The following is a 20,792-nucleotide window of genomic DNA, read 5'->3' on the forward strand; positions in this document are numbered from 1 at the left end:
TCGATATGTATGTTCCTATTACTATTTTCTTAATTGTTTTGGGTTCGTTATTGTAGGTCTTTTCCTTCTCTTGTGTTTCCCACCTAGAGAAGTTCCTTTAGCATTTGTTGTAAAGCTGGTTTGGTGGTGCTGAATTCTCTTAGCTTTTGCTTGTCTGTAAAGGTTTTAATTTCTCCGTCAAATCTGATGAGATCTTTGCTGGGTAATCTTGGTCGTAGGTTTTTCCCTTTCATCACTTTAAATATGTCCTGCCACTCCCTTCTGGCTTGCAGAGTTTCTGCTGAAAGATCAGCTGTTAACCTTATGGGGATTCCCTTGTATGTTATTTGTTGTTTTTCCCTTGCTGCTTTTAATATTTTTTCTTTGTATTTAATTTTTGATAGTTTGATTAATATGTGTCTTGGTGTGTTTCTTCTTGGATTTATCCTATATGGGACTCTCTGTGCTTCCTGGACTTGATTAACTATTTCCTTTCCCATATTAGGGAAGTTTTCAACTATAATCTCTTCAAATATTTTCTCAGTCCCTTTCTTTTTCTCTTCTTCTTCTGGGACCCCTATAATTCGAATGTCGGTGCATTTAATGTTGTCTCAGAGGTCTCAGAGGTCTCTGAGACTGTCCTCAATTCTTTTCATTCTTATTTTTTATTCTGCTCTGCAGTAGTTATTTCCACTATTTTATCTTCCAGGTCACTTATCCGTTCTTCTGCCTCAGTTATTCTACTATTGATTCGTCCTAGAGAGTTTTTAATTTCATTTCTTGTGTTGTTCATCGTTTGTTTGCTCTTTAGTTCTTCTAGGTCCTTGTTAAACGTTTCTTGTACTTTCTACATTCTATTTCCAAGATTTTGGGTCATCTTTACTATCATTAGTCTGAATTCTTTTTCAGGTAGACTGCCTATTTCCTCTTCATTTGTTTGGTCTGTTGGGTTTTTACCTTGCTCCTTCATCTGCTGTGTGTTTCTCTGTCTTCTCATTTTGCTTAACTTACTGTGTTTGGGGTCTCCTTTTCGCAGGCTGTAGGTTCGTAGTTCCTGTTGTTTTTGGTGTCTGCCCCCAGCGGCTAAGGTTGGTTCAGTGGGTTGTGTAGGCTTCCTGGTGGAGAGGACTAGTGCCTATGTTCTGGTGGATGAGGCTGGATCTTGTCTTTCTGGTGGGCAGGTCCACATCTGGTGGTGTGTTTTGCGGTGTCTGTGACTTTATTATGATTTTAGGCAGCATCTCTGCTAATGGGTGGGGTTGTGTTCCTGTCTTGCTGGTTGTTTGGCATAGGGTGTCCAGCACTGGAGCCTGCTGGTCGTTTAGTGGAGCTGGGTCTTGGTGTTGAGATGGAGATTTCTGGGAGATTTTCACCGTTTGATATTACGTGGAGCTGGGAGGTCACTGGTGGACCAATGTCCTGAACTCAGTTCTCCCACCTCAGAGGCACAGGCCTGATGCCTGGCCAGAGCACGAAGACACTGTCATCCACACGGCTCAGAATAAAGGGGAAAAAAAAAGAAAGAAAGAAAATAATAATAATAATAAAACAGAATAAAGTTATTAAAATAAAAAATAATTATTAAAATTTTTTTAAAATTTAAAAAGTAATAAAAAAGAAAGGAAGAAGAGAGCAACCAAACCAAAAAACAAATCCACCAATGATAACAAGCACTAAAAACTATACTAAAAAAAAAAACCAAAAACCAACAGACAGAATCCTAGGACAAATGGTAAAAGCAAAGCTATACAGACAAAATCACACACAGAAGCACACACATACACACTCACAAAAAGAGAAAAAGGAAAAATATATATATATCGTTGCTCCCAAAGTCCACCGCCTCAATTTGGGATGATTCGTTGTCTATTCAGGTATTCCACAGATGCAGGGTACATCAAGTTGATTGTGCAGATTTAATCCACTGCTCCTGAGGCTGCTGGGAGAGATTTCCCTTTCTCTTCATTGTTCGCACAGCTCCTGGGGTTCAGCTTTGGATTGGGCGCTGCCTTTGCGTGTAGGTCGCCTGAGGGCATCTGTTCCCCATTCAGACAGGATGGGGTTAACATAGCAGCTGATTAGGGGGCTCTGGCTCACCCAGGCCAGGGGGAGGGAAGGGTACGGAATGCGGGGCGAGCCTGTGGTGGCAGAAGCCAGCGTGACGTTGCACAAGCATGAGGCATGCTGTGTGTTCTCCCGGGGAAGATGTCCCTGGAGCACGGGACCCTGGCAGTGGCGGGCTGCACAGGCTCCCGGGAGGGGAGTGTGGATAGTGACCTGTGCTTGCACACAGGCTTCTTGGTGGCTGCAGTAGCAGCCTTAGCGTCCCATGCCCGTCTCTGGGGTCCACACTGATAGCCGCAGCTCGCGCCCGTCTCTGGAGCTCCTTTAAGCAGCGCTCTTAATCCCCTCTCCTCGCCCACCGCTAAAGAAAGAGGCAAGAAAAAGTCTCTTGCCTCTTCAGCAGCTCCAGACCTTTTCCCGGATTCCCTCTCGGCTAGCTGTGGCGCACTAACCCCCTTCAGGCTGTGTTCACGCAGCCAACCCCAGTCCTCTCCCTGGGGTCTGACCCCCGAAGCCCGAGCCTCAGCTCCCAACCCCCACCCCCCGGCAGGTAAGCAGACATGTCTCTTGGGCTGGTGAGTGCTGGCCGGCATCGATCCTCTGTGCGGGAATCTCTCTGCTTTGCCCTCCGCACCCCTGTTGCTGCGCTCTCCTCCATGGCTCCGAAGCTTCCCCCCTCCACCACCCACGAAGGGCCTTCCTACTGTGTGGAAACCTTTCCTCCTTCCCAGCTCCCTCCCACTGGTGCAGGTCCCGTCCGTCTTCTTTTGTCTCTGTTTTTTCTTTTTTCTTTTGCCCTACCCAGGTACGTGGGGAGTTTCTTGCGTTTTGGGAGGTCTGAGTTCTTCTGCCAGCGTTCAGTAGGTGTTCTGTAGGGGTTGTTCCACATGTAGATGTATTTCTGATGTATTTGTGGGGAGGAAGGTAATCTCCACATCTTACTCTTCCACCATCTTGAAGTTCCTCCTCTGCTTTGTTCAAGGGTCAACTGTACTTATATTTGCTTTCTTGTACAACTTTTTTCTTTTCTCATTTACTTTTTCATTTGCTTAATTTTCTCTGAACCTATCACTCTCTATCCCCATAACTCTCCAAGAGGGCTATAAAATCATCTCTTTGTGATCATTTCCTGTCACATCCTGCTTCAAGCCTCTCCATGACTCACCACAGCTGCTTCCAGAACAAAGCTCAACTTTTAGCCTCCACAGTTTGGTCCCAGCCTTGAGTCTCATCTCTTGGCCCCTGTGCCACAGGCCTCCCCTTGTGCAGAAGACAAAGGCAGGCAGCCCCCACACCTATGATGCTGGTTTTAGCCTGTGCCTTGTTCCACGTGGGTTTTGCTTGCCTGGGACACCCTCTCCTCTCTGTTTCCAGTTCTCCCCCACTGCAACCTCAGAACCCTTGCCAGAGTCCACTTTTCTGGGGAGCCATCCTGGACCTACGATGCTTATGTAGCTATTCTTCCTTGGGGCTTCCTTAGCTCTCTAGGCATCTCTGAGAGTGTTCCCAACCAGCTGTCTTGGCACATAACCAGCTGAGTGGACAGCAACATGGCTGGGTGGGACTACCAGTTAGCAAGAAGAAACTAAAACGAAAAACAAAATCTCAAAAAGGGAGACAGTCTTGGCTTTGTGAAAATCTAGCAGCAATTGTCTCCCAGCTCAGAGTCTCAGGCTGACCACTAGAGCCCAGAGGCCAACACCACACCTTAAGCCACTCACCCCACTTGCAGCCCACAAGCACGGGGCAGGCAGCATGTCTCGTTCGGTAGTCACCTTCCCCACTCCGCAGGAGGTTGTACCAGAATACAGCCGTGCCCTGGAAAGAGAAGGCCTGTCATACAACACCTTTAGATACTGGGCTCAAGGATCTGACCCCGAGTACCAAAGAGCCCTCCCTAAGCAGAAACACCCTCACCTTCCCATGTCCAGGGGCACAGGGCTTTGGGACTCCAGTGTAGAGAAGCTCCCCAAAAAGCATCTACCCTTCATGGTAGCGTGGATGTTTGGAATCCCACCTGGCCCTGAAGGGACTTCCCTCTCCATCCCATCTCCCCAGATGGAAGCTGAGACCACAGGTCAGGGTTCAGGCAGGAAGGGGCTAAGGCCCCTCAAAGTGATAGTCAAGCAGGCCACAGAATGGGACTAGGAGACATGGATGAGGTCTGAGTCCTGCACTTCAACTTTTGACGCACAAGAACCAGAACTTACCTTCTTAGGCCAAAGTGCAGCCCCCAGATCAGGAAAGACAGTGGCACCACCAGCTTCCACATCACTCATCTGGGAATACAAGGATAGAGCTTGGCCCTTCTACTCAATGCTCTCAGAGCAACTGAGCCACCAAGGACATGACAAAGTATGCAGATCGCCCTCCTCTGAGCATGAGCAACTCCACCACCAGCCTTTTGGCCAAGAAAGGCTCTTCCCACACCATGCCCCTCCCTAAACCCTGCTTAATCTGTGTGGTTCATCAGGACAGTCTCCATGCCATGGAGGGATGTAGGCCTGCAGGATACCCATATCCTGGCTGCCCTCAAGTGGGAAAAATCTGAGTCTGTACTGGGAAAATGCCTGACTGACCCCCACCCCCTTTATCCTCATCCAGGCCGGCCGTTGCCTAAGCCACTGTGCCCTGTGAGCTGCCCTGACCAGGAGCTCCCTGCAGCTTCTAACACCATCTATGGTCCCAACTATGGATTCTGTTTCTCTGGCTTGAGTAACGTGCAGCTCTAGTCAGACCCTCACCTTCCCAGAACAGCTACCTTCCCCAGGGCCAGCTAGGGCACTGTGTCTCCAGAGGGCCTGCTTTCTCCCACAGTAAAACCTCAAACTAAATGGAACACAATATCCACAGTAGCAAGGCTGCACTCATGCCCACAGAGCGTGCCTCAGCTCATGCCCAAAGCACCACTACTTTCTCGTCTGTCTCTTACTTCAAGTTTTTTGCCTGTAATGTAATCAAACGTGGAGCTAAAATATTTCCACAGGACACATACCAGACAGACTGAAAGGAACCCAACAGACGTATGGTAAATGAATAAGATGAAAACCCCTGATCGCTTCCCACCAGAGTGGGGATCAAATCCAGGCTCTTTTCTAGAACCTGAAGGTCCTGGCAGTCTCACCAGCCTCTCCCTCTAGCCACCCCAGATTAATGCACTATCTCTGAGACACACAACCCTTTTTCTCTTTTTCCAACATCCCAATCTCCTTCCCTCTTCCAGGTCTCCACACATTCTCTTCTCTACCAGAAATCATGTTCCACCAACTAATTTCCACTCAATCTTCAAGTCTTAGCGGACATGTTACTTCCCAAGGTAGGCCTTCTCTGAACCCCAACGCTGCACTACTTCTTCAAAGCACTTATCACTATGGTAACTAAACAATTACCTCTCCTATGTTTAAAAGTAAGTCTTTCATATTAGGACCGTAAGCCCAAGAGAGACCACACATGCTGTCCTGCTCACCAGCATGTTCACGGCAGTCCCCAGCACATAAGAACCACACGATAAAAACTTAAATGAGACACCAAAGGGAAAAGTGCACACAGGCTTCTGTCTCTAAGTTACTTGACAGCTTCTATGCCTCTCTAGACCTGGCTCTCTCAGCAGAGGGGAGAGGAAACTCTTCCTTGTGTGAGAGGTAAACCCAAGAGCCTGTGGCTGGAGTACAGGCAGCAGGTGGCAGGCAGGCAGGCAGGCCACTGAGCTCTGGGGAAACGAAGGCAGCTTCATCTAAGAGCACTTCCAGGCTACCTCCTCACTCTGCTGCCAAGCAGGGAACCCTCCAGGACACCCATCCCAAAAGTCCAGACTAGCTCTGGGCCATCAAATAGGAGCCAGGTATATAAAAGTCACAGGGGTTGGGGGAAGCACACAAATGGGAACAAAGGGCAACTCTCTATTCCAGCCAAGAAGGGCGCTGAGGGCCAGAAGGGCCCCGCCATCAAGCAACAGCTGGTGTTATCAGCTCTGACAGGAGTGAATATAAGAGAGCACTCTGGACCCAGGCTCCCCTTAAGGCCCATACGCTGCACGCGTCATACTCACGTAGTTTAAGAACGTGGCCACACGATTCCCCGTCCCTAAACGCTTGAAAGCATCTTGCTCATCCTTCTATAAAATTAAGTGAGAGTAAACAGTGGGCCTGTACCCAATACTTACATAGTTAAGAAACGTCGCTAACCTATTTCCCTCCGTTTTGAGGCCGCTGTCAAAAGGTCGCTGCAATAGACAACAACTTTCACCCGAGTTTGCAACTGACTTCACCCGCCACCCACAGGACTGGGGCCAAAAAGGTCAAGGGAAGGTACTAAGTGTGTATTCCATATATTGGCCTGGACCAGGAGCCAAGGCTGCAAAGGAAACCCTGGCCAGGCATGGGGGAGGGGGGTAGGAACAGCTTTCACAGAAACCTAGTGAGGTCCTCTGCTTTAGAGTCAGGGCAAAGAACGGCAGGCTTGGGCCAGGGGGACCATTCCTGACCTCACAGGGGAAACAGTCGGGCTGCACTTGGCTCTGGACTTGGGCTTCTCCAGCAACAAAGAGGGGGCCCTGGTGAGGCAGGGGGGCCTGATGTGAAGGCCACAGTGCTCCTGAAAGCTCCAGCCTTCTCAAACCAGCTACAGCAGAGCCCTTGAAAGCACCTGTGATTTGGGCCTTACCCTAGAGAAGTCAAAGTGTGGCTCATACTGTCCTCCCATTCCATAATTAGCAACCTGGTGGGAAATAACAGCATTGGACTTTGTTAGCAGCATGAACCACCCTGAAGCAGCCCATTTCCCTAGGTAACAACCAGAACCCCCAAGAGCAGCCTCTCTAAGGAGGGTAACTATCCCCTCCCAGTATGGGCAGAACAAATGCTGCAAACAGGTCTACAGCTGTGTCCAAGAGGAAGGGTGCAGCACAAATGTGGTTTCCCAAAAAGGAAAAGATGGGCAAGCTGCAGATGGCCACTGTGGAGGAGCTCCAGCACTTCAGGGACACTTGGACAGCAGCAGAGCGAGCCCTCCTTGAGGCAGGCCCCGGCCTGGGCCCTGATTATTTGGAAGATAATGAGATGGTAATCCAGAAGAATGCCAACAACAAATTCAGGATTGGGGTTTTTTTTAATGCTAGTTTGGAAGCTACTCAGTGCCTGGCAGTGCTCCTGCCACCTCTGTCACCATGCCCCAGAAGCTCTTCTTGGTCAGGCTGAATAGGACAAACAAATCCCACTCCATCTCACAGTGGTACACTGCACAGAGTAATTCTGCATCCAAGTGAAGCAGCAGGGAATGGGCGGCTGGCTGCAGGGGGACCAAAACTGCTGCTCTACCTCAGTGCCCCCAGTGGGAGCCTGGACCTGGAATAGGGCCTGAGCCACCTCAGGTGTCACTAATTAGATTAGAAATCATAAATGCCTTTATGAACAATTTATCAGCACAGTATAAGTCCTAAATCACAATGGTTATTTTAGCTTCAGTAGCTAGATGAGAGATGAAGTTCAAGACAAAATACAGAATCTGACATGAAAGCTTATGTACCAAATGGTACCACCAATGTCCATCTGGGAACACTTGGCTACTGTGTCTTAATGAAACCATAAACACCTTTGGAGTTCAACTATTAGTCCTCAGAAAATTGATTTTGTATATCCGTTTTGGCGATTCTAACAGGTGAAAGATGCTGCAAAACTGGCAATAATGGCGACCCATGGACATGAGGGAGAGAGAGGAAGCATGAGCTTTACAAGAGAGAAAATCCTCCTCTTGGAGTAGAAAACAGTATTTATCGAATGTGATGAAATGTGGATTTTCGGCAGCATAATTTTTCGGTGTCCAAAAAAATAAAAATGTTGATATGAAGAATCAGAATCAAGTGAGAAAATATGCTGTCATATACTGCTTTAGCCTTCAAGATTCCCACACCAGGGGCTTCCCTGGTGGTGCAGTGGTTAAGAATCTGCCTGCCGATGCAGGGGCCACGGGTTTGAGCCCTGGTCAGGGAAGATCCCACATGCCGCGGAGCAACTAAGCCCGTGCGCCACAACTACTGAGCCCGCGCGCCTAGAGCCCGTGCTCCACAAGGGAAGCCACCGCAATGAGAAGCCCGCGCACCGCAACGAAGAGTAGCCCCTGCTCGCAGCAACTAGAGAAAAAGCCCGTGCCCAGCAACGAAGACCCAATGAGGCCAAAAATAAATAAATAAATTTATTTTTTTTAAAATTAAAAAAAAAAAAAGATTCCCACACCAAAAATAGCTAGAAATCCTATCAACAGTGCAAGGAGGTCTAGTGCAAGGAGGTCAGCAGGTGACCCTAAGCCTGGAGGTTCATCTAAGGAGGGAAGTTCTAGAGCAGTTGATGAAGTGACATTACAAATGCTTTTTCTTTGGATCCACTATAGTCGAGAACTTGAAGAAAATTTTAAACATGACTGTGATCAATTTGCCAGTGCACTCAGGAAAATTCAGTTGCTGCTTGTTGCTGGAGCAGCAGGGTATGACTGCATTTTCCAACACTCCCACTTGTTGGATGGAGTGCTTAAACTTTCACTACCTGGGGATAATGAAAGAAGCTGTATTGTCAACAGCTGGCTCATCTTTTAACAGTTTTGGGAATCACATTTGATCATGGTGCTAAAGCTATTGTACCTATACTATTTTAATACTGTCCCCAAATAGTGCAAGTGTCACGGGAACTTCCGGATGTGCAGCCTTCAGAATCACCATCTGGGAAAACTCCAGGCCACAGACCCATACCTTTAATAACAAGCAACTGTACATCAAAACTGATTCCTGGGAGGAGGTATTCATTTGTTACAAAAGTAGAAGAATCAGTCCTTTGAAAAATGTGGGTATTTATGATACTGCGGTCAGAATGAAGGGGAAAAAATGATTAGAAATCACTTATTTGGTGAGGCTGAGACATCTAGTCAGAAGTGTCTTCAATCTTCAAGAATTCTGGCAATGTAGCATCTCTTCCACTCTTAGGCCCTCATCCAATTCAAAAGAAAGCCTCTTTTGCCCTTTCTTCCAAATATTCTATAGCAAACACATCAACTACAGATGAAAGAGTGTCAACAGATAGCATAAAAACCAGTTCCTTTCCAGAAGCCTGTAGGGACTCTGGTGAGAAAGCTGTCGCTGGTGCCTAGGCATTGTATCACACTGCGTGGAATGTGGAATGAGCACAGAGAGACAGGTACTGAAACCCAGGTTCCTATCCTCAGACCAGGTAGGATCAAAGCTTTCAACAATGCTGGCTGGCAAAGAAAATGCCAAGACAGTTCCTAGAGAATGAAAGCAAACAAAAACGGTGTCTCAACCTCCTGGCAGCTGTGGTCCAGGTCTTCCAGAAGAGCCCTGACCATAAAAGCCCCTCCACTGGAGTTGCGGCATTCAGATCCCATTCATCAATTGAGTTACAACATGACAAGATGTCAGTTAAGATGAAGCCAGGGTTGTGGCAGAGAAGCCAGTCCAAGCACGAAGCTGCTGCCTTCTGGGGTTGCATGTGAGATAGGGTTCAGAGGGTGCAGTCAGGAAGCCAGCCAGGAGAGCAACAGGGGCACAGGTCCTGTACACTCTTTTCAGCCTCTAGGTCCAGGGTACGGAATCAGCAACCAAGAAGAACATCATCCTCAGTAAGGGCCACAACAGTCCTAACACTGGCTCTGATATGCAGTGGTAGATGTCTTAACAACAACAACAAAGCTGCTCCAGGAAGATATGAATCACAACTAAGCCAACAGGGATGCACCCAGGGCATGGAGAGCCCCTATCGCTCTTGAAATGGTGGTGTTCTCACACATAAGAGGAAAGTGGGAGATGTGGCAGAAGTCCTCTCTTGATGTGCTTGTCTGCAGAACTTACCTAAAAATTAGGCTTACAAACTCAACACTAAATTGAGTTGAAATGAAAAAATTATATTAAAATTTCACAGGACTGTAAGATAATCAGCATGTTTTTAAAAACTCTGGTGGACTTCACATAAATTCATAAGGAGGACCTTCAATATTGGTTTTGATTGCTGACACAGCTAAGGGGGGAAAAATGAGTGCTGATTTGCTTGGATGTGTCCAGGCAAAAGTTCAGAGGATCTTTTCCAAGTGATCTCAGTTCAATATTCTACTGAAGAGCCATGGTTGATCAGGTAAAGTGTTATATCCTTAAATACACGGAAACTCTGGCCAAACAGACAGATCCAAGGGACTCAAGAAAAATGCCAGTGAAACTTCTCTGGCAGTGTCTCAGGTCGTCATTTTACAGCAGAACCCAGAAGTTGGGATGTTCAGAAGGGAGCGTGGTCAGTACTGATTTGAACTCAACAGAACAGACAACACATTAGTAGGAGCTTTACCCAAAATTTTCAGCATGGTGCTACCATGTTTCTTCACAATCACCTCCGAAATCAAAAGCAGGAAGCCAGGGTCCCACGTGGGTACTTAGAAAGGAGCATTCCACCTTCACCGGCCAGCCAGTCCAGGCCTCTCAATGCTACCAATGTATTACAGAACACTTTACCTCCAAGTGCATTTGACTATGACTCAGAACCATGACCTATGAAGATATTTATAGCTCTTAGAGGTGTCCCTGAAACAACTCAGGATTTCAGCTTCTGTAGTAAAGAAGACATAAATGGGCCTGCCATGCCCACCAATGATCCCTAGCTCCTAGTATGATACCTGGGCACCCAGAAGACGTTCAGTTGACATTTGTTGAATGCTAATTGTTGAATGTCAGTGGGCATACTTAATTCTGGCTTCCCAACACGAGGTCACTCCATACTCACAGCATCCTGCGGTACTACACTTTATTGGGCAAGCCTCCCTATGCCTGGCCCTGAGCACCCTGGAAGACCATCTAGCTAGAAATACTCCCTTCCCAACTCCAGGGTCCCAGGAACAAGCCATACCTGCAACAATTCTGCAGTCTTTACTGTTAGGCCTGTGATGTGCTGCATCCGAAGATTCACCCGAGCCACAACAGGGTCGTCATCCTCCTCCAGCCAGGAGCTAAGCCAAAACAAGAGGGAGAGAAAGGAAGGTGGGGAAGGCAGGTTTAGATGAGGTTCTGCACTCTCTCCCCAGCATCAGGGCCAGCACTAACAGGCAGCACAGGGTGAGTGCTCCATGTAGGGGAGGTGCCAGCAGGGAGGACAAGCCAAGCCACCCTCCCTTCAATAGGAACTGGGAGGCCCAGGAGTTGGGGCGTGAGCAGCCACCCCGCCACCACCATCACCTTTGCTAACCTTTTGGAAACTCTGTAGCTGGCAACAGTGAGAACACCTGTCTTGGGATCACGAACAGTGGCTCGTGCAAGCTGGAAGGCAGGAAGAAAGGGCAGACTTATCATTCTTTGCCTTGAGTATTTTCTTGAAGAGACTGGGACCTGATCTGCCAATCAGGCCAGTGCGGGAAGGAGCTCTGCAGTCAGTGGCTCTAGCCAAGGCCCCATGATCCTGCAAGCCAGGCCAGGGCAGTGGTCTGGGGCCTCCAAATTCCTGCTCTATCAGACCCTGGCCACTACCCTGCTTGGCTGCTGCCTGCCCCTGCTCCCTCCCAGGTCCATGCTGTCTGCAGAATTATGCCTATGGAGTCTGCTTTGTCCATCTGCCCATCTGCCTGGACAGCCCCTTTCTCACCAGGCCCACCCACCACACCTTCCTGCACTTGGCTGCTCCTACCACATTCAGACTATGCTGCCATACCTGAGCCTCAATCTTGCATGTGCCTCTCAACGTGGTCAACTACACTGTCCTTCTGAACCTCAGCAGCCTTCTCTGCCCAGAAACCTACCCAAACACTGTCCTACTGCACCAGCCCACGCTGGCCGCCCACTGCTGCAAGGAACAAAAAGAGAAGGCCCAGTTTTCACTCCCTTGGGAGGCCTGCAAGGTCAGATGATAGAATAGGAAAGGAATCTACAAGGTGCAGTAAGTAAACTGCTGCCTGGAAGCCACCTCCGCATACTCGCTCATACACACATACACACACACACACACCACCTCACCTACCTCGTATCCCCCCAGTCTCCACAGACCGGTGCAGTGATACTCCCAGGAAGGACCTGCTGCCTGGAGCCAGCCCCCAGTGCTTCAGCTGTGGACTATCCTAATGAGTGCTTACTATGTGCCTGGCACTGCTAGGTGACCAAGACATGGCCCCTGCCCTCATACAACTCAGTCAAGTGGGGGAGGCAGAAAACTAGCTGGGTAATCACAGCACAACATGGTAGGTGCTGGGAGAGGGGAAGCTCAATGTCTGTGGGAGCTCAGTCTACAGGGTCAAGAATGGTTTCCTACAGGGGGGACCACCTAGCTGAGATTTGAAGGGTAAGTAGGAGTTAGCCAGGTGGGAGAACATTACAGGAACAGGGAAAGAACAGTGATGCAGAGGCCCAGAGGTGAAAATGGATGTGGCACTATGACTGGGGGTTAGAACTGAGAGCAAAGAGATGAGAATAGGCTGAGGAGCTAAGTGGGGGTTGGGCTGGATGCAACCTATGACCACTGAGAAGCAGGGACGGCTTTATGCAGGGGAGTGACACCACAATCTGAATGTAAGAAGGATCACTGTGGAGACATCATGGAGGGTTGGCTAAGGAGGCGTCAAAGCAGGAAGAAGGAGGCCAGTGAGGATGTAAGGGAGAGGTCAGGGCAAGAGGTGGCAGAAGGGATGGAGGGGGTGGATGGACTAGAACACTGGCCAGGAGGTGAGATCAACCAACCTGGACACGAGCTGCTGCAGCACATTCTGGTAAGATGGCACTGCACCCAGAGCAGAGAGCTTCCCTGAGATCATATCTACGGTCCTTTCCTGATGACAACTGCAGCTGCAGCTAGACCCCATCCAAACATGTGAGCCGCAGCACTGGCCTGACACCCACAGGGAGGCTCTGGGCAGCTGGGGCTCTGCTCCCAGGGATAGACAGGGCTATTTTGAAAGCAGACCAGAGACCCACAGGCAGCTGCCAGGCGTTCCCCACAGGCCACGTTAAGCTCATGCGCCCTACTTCAAAGCCAGCATAGCATCTGTCCCTCACAGGCTCCGGAAAGGAGAGGTCAGCTTGTAATAGCCAACATGTCTGGCTCTTCACACGGCTTCTGTTCAAAGACAAATTTTCCCAACATGCTCCTCCCTGCCCACACTGCCCAGCCACACCCATGTGCACACATGCACCCAACATGAACACACACACACACAGAGATGTTTTAGTGCTTTGGTCGGAGAGACAAGGGAGAACTCTCTCAGGAGGTTATGGCACAACAGTGCCTCTCTCACCTGACAGCCAAGAAAGCAGTTTTCTTTCCGGGAGGAATCTGGAGCTGGTCCAGGGAATGGAAGCGGGGGGGCGGGGGGGGGTCTCTGGTCCCCATTCTCCACACACACTGGCTAGACCCTCCCTCAGCGACATCAATGACACTAAGAACTGACTCTGAGCCGTAGATGTCCTAGTATCTCAAGCCAAGGTTGTTCCAAGATACAGTCCAGGGCCTAGGATAGGAACCTATTTTAGATCTCTCCAGGAGTGCTGGGCCTCCTGGCCTCTACAATTCTATTAGGAGCAGAGCAATAGAGGATCTCCAGCTAAATCCTCCCTTCTAATCACCAGTGATAGGAGAAGGATGGGGATATGGCAGAAAGTAGTTCCCTTTGAAAGATGTCAAAAAGGAGAAAATCTTTTATGAACTAGAAATAGAAGAATAATTTTATAACATGATGAATATATACAAAACCAACAACCAACTGCATACTTAGCAATGAAATACCAAAAGAATTTCCATGAAATTCAGGAACAAGACAAAGATTCCTATTGTAAAAATGCTCTAGAAGCTCTGGGCAGTTCAACAAGACACCAAAAACAAAAGAACTATAACTATTAGGATGGAGAAAACAAAATTTTTCTTATTTGCAGATGCTAATACTATCTGGACAACCCAAGATAATTAGCTAAAAACCAAATGAAGCATAAGTGAGTTCAACAAGTAGCTGTGATCTGCACCACAACTGTTTCCTTGCAGGTAAAACAAAGATGATGACAGAGCCTGCTAAATAGACATAGCAGTTAACATATGTTAAGGACTTAGAACAGGGCCTGCCGGGACTTCCCTGGTGGTACAGTGGTTAAGAATCCACCTGCCAATGCAGGGGACACGGGTTTGAGCCCTGGTCCGGGAAGATCCCACATGCTGCAGAGCAACTAAGCCCGTATGCCACAACTACTGAGCCTGCGCTCTAGAGCCCGTGAGACATAAATACTGAGCCCACGTGCCACAACTACTGAAGCCCACACGCCTAGAGCCCATGCTCCGCAGCAAGAGAAGCCACCGCAATGAGAAGACCGTGCACCGCAACAGAGTAGCCCCCGCTCACCACAACTAGAGAAAGCCCGCACACAGCAACGAAGACCCAACGCAGCCAAAAATAAAATAAAATAAATAAATTCATCAAAAAAACAAAACCAGGGCCTGCCACACTTCACAACTCAGTAAACATTAGCTACTACTATGAAATATATTTTTACAATCAATAGTTTAGTACATAATAGTAAACTAATTTAATAATGTAACCAGTAAAAACATAATGATGAAAGAAACAGTTTTTTGTGAAGTTACAATAACAAAAAAAAAAAAACACTGCCTAGGAATAAATTTAACAAGAAAAGTGCAGGGCTTAGGTGAAGAAAAATTTTAAAGATATGAATAAATAGAGAGACCCAGAGTGCTCTTAGATGAGAAGACTCAATACTGTAGAGATGTTTGTGCTCCTCCAAGTCAATCACTTCTTTGCAATCCTAATCAGGAAACCCACAGGACCCAGCTTGGCAGCGCCCCAAGGCATAACTTCCTAAAAACTAGCCCAAAGACCAGCCCCCAACACGGTGAGGTGACACTTCTCACTGTGGGCTTGCCCTGCTTCCAGTGTGCCCTTCTATCACAGCCCTTGTCTGTCCACATTGGTTCCCTCAATTTTCTTCCGCCACTGGACTATGAACCCTCAAGGTCAAATTGAGTCTGTAGTACCTTAGTACCCGACAGTGGACTCATGCAACACATAAGCAAAGGCCAGCCGGGTAAGCAACTAAACTGCCCCATGGTACCAGGAGTGAGTGGCCCAAGAAGGAACTGCAGAGTCACCTACTTTGGGTTTTGCAATTTCCTTGATCCTCTCGATTTCCTCGTCAGACATGACATCGTAGTACCTGACGATGTGTGGACTGTCCCACTCATCCTCCTCTTTGAAAGGGGCGATGAGCAGCTGTGGTGTCCCGTTGCCATGGTGGTACCTACAGAAAAGCCTCTTCTGCCTTCGGGGTGTCTGGGGAGCACAGAGCAACAAGCCCTGAACTGAGTGAGTCCTAACCCTCAGTCCCAGGCTAGCTGGCTGCAGACACTGGCCTCACACCCCATGTCCAGCAGCCACTCCCTCCCGCCTCACCAGAGAAGAAAACAAAAGCCCCTCAGTTTGACTGGCATGAAACGATACCCCACAAATCATGCAATGTTTCTTCTCTCCCAAGAATACCTCATGTTGACAAGTCCTGTGGCAGGGTGTAATCCCTGGCCCCTCTCACAGAGATGTGAGTAGGTCAGGAGGGCTAGGGCTGGGGAGAAGTCTTTCTAGACAGAGGAGCCAGTGGGAGCCAAGCAGACATGGGCATGGAGAAGACCGAGAGACTGTCTCACACCTGAGCCTCCTTGAGGAAGCACAGGGGTCCCAGGGCTCTCAAAGGCCAGTGATACCCCATACCAAGCTCTAGCAACTGCCTTGTCTTTGCTAGAGATCATGACTTCCGTGGGGGCCCAAGGCACATCCACACTCATGGCTTTCTTCAGAATAGTGAGTCAAGTAGAAGTTGGCCTGTTGGGGTGGGGAGGGGAGCTCAGTAATAACTTAGAGGATTGAAACTCTGCCTGGGACCTCAGGGAAGACAAGTCTCCTGTCCTATACCTCAGAGCACACCCACATGTCAGCCTCAGCAGATGCTATCAAGAATTGAGAAAACGACCTACAGACAGAGGAACATCTTCCTCAGATCTGCCTGTCCAGAGCCAAAGTCTAGGTCCACAGCCTGGGCCCTGACCCATCCACATATCTCACCAGTTTGACACCCTCCCCACGACAGAGGCTCTCGTAGATATCCCTCTCGGGCAGGTAGTCCACAGGCCTCTCATATATGCCTTCCTGGGGTGCTAGCTCAGCTTCTGTGTGATTCAATAACATCTTTTCTCTTTCTTCCTCCAACAACCGTTCAAAGTAGCGCAGATTCCCTCCAGCTCGTTCATGGCTCGGGTCTAGAAAAAGCAAAGAACAAGAAGGAAAAGGAAACCACAAACATCTGTTAGGTCATTTAGAGAAATTATTCTGTAAGTGGTTTTCTCTCCCAGCAGCTCACTCGCACGCAGCATTCTGCCTTCCACAGCACCTAAGCAGGGTTCGCTGGTCGTAGAGGAAAGGCCAACAGAGGTTCTCCCTACTCTGGTCAGAGATGAGCAAGGAGCAACAAGAGCGGGGCGCGGGGAACGCTTAGCCACCGACGCGGCTCTCCTCTGGAACTCCCTGGAAGTCCCAAGGACACAGGTCCACAGAAGCAGGCCAGAGTTCTGCCTCCTCCTCCCCACGTAGCTGTGTGCTAGTGACAGCCGTCCCCTGGAGTACATCCACTACTGGTGACCACACCACTTGCTGGCCACAGCTAGAAGGCAGGCTGAAACACCGGTGGCAAGAAGGGCCACATGACACTCCCACAGCTTTGTCCTGTGGGCCTCACAACAAGAAGGAGCAAGCTTGGCAGGATTACTGTGCTACCCCTCAGATGAGGAAACTGTGGCCCAAAGATGTTAGAGATTAAGGTTAGGTTATTCAGAAGAGGAATCCAGGTGTCCTGACTCCCTGTACAAGGCTCTTACTAACACAACAGAGTCCAAAAAGCTCTCTTCCCACATCCGTCTTACAGACATTCACACTAGCTGGCCTCAGACCCAAGGCCCATGAAAAGGAGCAGCGAAAGGAAGTCTTTGCTGGTCTGTGAAATCTCAGACTATGATATCCCATATATTAGTAACAGGTGGAACAAATGGGTTCTTAAGACACAGTGCTTTTGATCCCCTTCAGTCTAACACCACAGGACAACTGAAATCGCCAAAGCCATGGCAAGTCCACCAGTTAGACCTCAGGCCTCTAACAGGTCAGGTCACTGTCACTGCAGCAATCCTGAAATACAGCTTGCCTCTCGAGCTACTCCTGACGCAGTATAGGCTCCACCCTACATAGCAGCAGATGCACTGCAGCACTGGATTCCTGTTTGGAAATGGAATAGGAATCCATGTGTAGGGCCACGGGTGCCATAGGCCTGAGTGTATCCATCAGTGATTGGGCAAGGGCTAAGGCCAGAACTTCAGTGGGTAAAGAGCTAGCTGGCAGCTGGACTGGGCCTGAAAGCAGCAAAGCATTAGTCAGTGGCTAGGCGGCAGGTCAGACTGGCTCAGTCCCTGGAGAGCAGCCAGGTAGTGGCCAGCAGGGTGACCAGTTCCCCTGCTACCTCCCCCTCTGCATCTGCCCTTCCCCTAGAACCTCCTTACCAAGGGAGAGCAGTCGGCGGGTGAGCTCCAGGGCACGGTGCAGGTCACCCAACTGGAAGACGGCATAGCTCAGATAGTCCAGCACCTGGGCCTTGGATGTGGTGGCCTCCTCCCCTGCATCGAGCTGCTTCAGCACCTGTTCCATCCACAGCACTGTGTGGTAATAGTCTCCTTCGTTGTAGGCCGAGCGGCCCATCCCAAAGCAGTCGTCCACACTCAGCACTGCTTGGTACTTGGTTCCTGCAGCAGGAGAGGCAAATAGTCGGGTTCAAACAGCCTCTGGGTTAGGGAGAAAGATTCCCCCATTGAGGGAGCCTGGGTCCCTGGGTGGGGGGCATCATCCCAGCAGAGCCCCACCAGGATTTCAGACCACACACCTCCAAGGGACATTAGTACGGAAAGCACAGCCAGGCTGGCCCTGCCTCGGGCTGGGGTGCACAGCCTATCTCCTAACCTCAGACTCCCCAAGTGCAAAGGGTCCTTTGTTATGGAAGAGCCGAGGAAGCCCAAGAAATAGTGTTCAGGAGAGTATAAAGGTCCTGTGAGCCACACGGCAGATGTCTATGAGGCAGCTGGCCATTTGAGACTGAAAGTCAGAAAAATAAGTTAAATATAAAAAAACAGAACTTAGGTGGCAGGTAAAGCCATGGATGAAGATAATCGCTTCCAGAAATAGTGTCAGGAAAGAGTAGAGAAGGTGGCTGAGGCCAGGGCCCCAGAGACCACCTATACAGAAAGGACAGAGTGAATAACACTGAGAAAGAAACAGAAGGAGCAGGAGTGATGTGCCAGATGCCAAGGGAGACCAAGAGATAAGACTGCAGTGCCAGCTTTGACCACTAGGTGGTGGGGCCCTTGATGAAGATCAATTCAGCAGGTCCTGTGACCACAGGTCATCTGCTGTTGGCTCGGCGCTGGAAAGTGACCATGAAGAGAGTTTCAAGTCAAAAAGGAGATGTGGTGTGTAAGCTATGGGGAGATGCAGGGTTTAGGCTGTGACCCTCCCTGGAAAGCAAGGGAGTTTCCCTACAACCCCGTTAAGAGCAGCCTAGGCATGGCTGACATGGAAGAGTTGCCTCAGAGCAGGCTCTTGCTGCCTGATGTCCAAGATGTCCAGGATGAAACCCCTGCTGCAATGTGTTGGCTGCTTCAGAGACCAAGGGTTGCTCACCATGATGGCTCAGGAACAGACAATGTGGGAAAGGAAAATGGGGAGAGTAAACACAAGACAGAGTTAGTAGGCAGACCACAGATTGGGGTGGGGAGGTCCTTGAGTCCCTGTTCACTCTCCACGTACCTCCACGGATCTCTGGCTCTGTAGGCCGAGAAACTGAACACTGATGGAGGCAGTATAACACAGCTGAGTGAGCTGGACAAAACAGGGTCTGTGTGGGCCTAACTATGGCACCCCACAACTGTGTGACTATGGACAAGTTACGTAGCCTCTCTGATTCTTAGTCCCTTATCTCTAAATAGAGATAATACCATCAGTTTTAGAGGACTTGCGCCAAGAATTCAACAAGACAACATATGAAAATGTCTCCTATAATTCCCCAGAGTGGTAATAATCAGTAGCTATTATCAACATGTCTCACAGATACCAAGAAGGTCAAGAATGGCTCCCAGACACTCAGCATCCTTCCCAGAAGCCAACTTGAAAGTCTGCTCCCTAGAGAGTGCTCCCTGGAGAATGCCAGCAGAGCTGAGGGCTGAAGGGCAATCACACGTGATGAAACCCAGCTGAAGGGGGTAAAGGTATTCCTGCAGCGGTTGTGGGATGAACAAAGAAGCTGAGCAGTGGCAAAGCTTAGTACAACAGACAAGGAAGCCAAGGAGATGGTGCCACACAGGACCACAAAGACCACACATTAAGAGGGATTTGGTTTAGCCCTAAAAGTTAAACATTGTGATCAGGAACTCATGTAAAAAGATATGTGCTTAAGACCACGTGGAAGGTGATTTTAAGGAGTGAGCTGGAGGTATACAATAAGTTAGAATAATATTTCAATAATCCAGTTGAGAAAGAAGTGACCATGAGGCTGGAGTCAGGGCCTCCAAGTACAAAAGACATTGTAGGGAGGTAGAATCCAGAGCAGCCAGTGGATGGAGAGCTTTTTGCTGACGTAAGGAGGAAGGACAGTAGACGGTTCAAAAAGGGATGAGGATTTCAGTTTGGGACATGTGAATTTTAAGGAGCCCATGGAACATCCAAGTAGAGATGTCCCACAGCCATTTGCCTGCACTGGTTGAAAGCTCAGGAGACAAGCCTTGACAGGGAACACAGATCTGGATGTCATCCATGTACAGGTGATACCTCGAGTGATGGAAATGGCTGGGCTCACTTGGAGAAGGTGTTTAGGGAGACACCAGGTAGGGATGGCATCCTGGGGGAACAACTCCCGTCCACCCCTCATCTCCCCTCCAGGATATGCATGGGTCTGTTAACTGAATGTAAAAGGTCAATGCCTGGCTCTCTCCTCCCACCAACCATTCTCACAGCTACAGGGTGAAGAGATCCTGCAGGTGCCCCAAGCCACCTTCTCTCTCTGGCCTCAAGGCCTGGCTTGGTCCAAAACCTGACTGAGTGAGGATTAAGGAGAAGTCTACACTCCTTCCTGTTGGCTCACTGGACTCTTCAGTACCAAGGCTCCAGGCCCTGACCAGCCAACAACACAGTGCATCCCTCCCCCTCACTGTGATTCCCTCTGCTGTGCCTCCTACAGGGTCCCCACGGGTGAGGTGGCATCCAAGTTCTAATGGAGTCTAACTGAATCCCTGGGTTTATTGGCCTTTAATAGCCACCAAACCCCAACACGTCTTCTTATAAACATACTGAGGCAGACAACTGAATTGAAAAGGGGCCTATAAAAAAATGAGAGAGAGAGAGGAGCCAAAAGAGAAACAGCCAAGACCAGTGTCCCAGAATTCAAAGGAGGGGAGACTATCAGGAAGAATGGGGCAATCAATGTGCCAAATGCTGCTGAAAAGCTAAAGAACATTCTGCCTGAAACCTGTCTACTGGCTTTACCAGCCAAGTGGCCACTGGTGACCTTGCAGGGGCAGGATTGGCCAATGGGGGGGAAAGACGCCAGACTTTGTGTGTTCAGGAGGACACAGGAACCAAGGAAGTAGAGAAAGAGTGTGGATGGCTCTCCAGCTGCCTAGCCAGGAGGGAGAAGAGATCAG

The 20,792-nt window shown here is 49.2% G+C and overlaps 1 protein-coding gene across 16 annotated transcripts in view; it reads right to left on the reverse strand.

Annotated features, from left to right (window-relative positions):
- Positions 1–20,792, reverse strand: part of LOC309622791 (prolyl 4-hydroxylase subunit alpha-2) — a 75,919-nt gene that overhangs the window by 3,768 nt on the left and 51,359 nt on the right. For 8 of the 16 annotated variants that reach the window (XM_082378954.1, XM_082378941.1, XM_082378950.1 and 5 more), the window contains 10 exons: positions 17,607–17,846; positions 16,126–16,319; positions 15,166–15,342; positions 11,274–11,344; positions 10,938–11,037; positions 6,706–6,759; positions 6,527–6,595; positions 6,092–6,157; positions 4,254–4,322; positions 3,765–3,861 (listed from right to left, as the gene is read on the reverse strand). In XM_082378954.1, coding sequence (XP_082235080.1) covers positions 3,765–3,861; positions 4,254–4,322; positions 6,092–6,157; positions 6,527–6,595; positions 6,706–6,759; positions 10,938–11,037; positions 11,274–11,344; positions 15,166–15,342; positions 16,126–16,319; positions 17,607–17,846 — 1,137 coding nt within the window. Of the gene's footprint in view, positions 1–3,764; positions 3,862–4,253; positions 4,323–6,091; positions 6,158–6,205; positions 6,266–6,526; positions 6,596–6,705; positions 6,760–10,937; positions 11,038–11,273; positions 11,345–15,165; positions 15,343–16,125; positions 16,320–17,606; positions 17,847–20,792 lie in introns of all 16 variants that reach the window. The other 8 variants (XM_082378945.1, XM_082378942.1, XM_082378943.1 and 5 more) reach the window with 4 other exon arrangements.

This window comes from Balaenoptera borealis, assembly GCF_965194805.1.
Source record: "Balaenoptera borealis genome assembly, chromosome: 2".
NCBI classification, from domain to species: domain Eukaryota; kingdom Metazoa; phylum Chordata; class Mammalia; order Artiodactyla; family Balaenopteridae; genus Balaenoptera; species Balaenoptera borealis.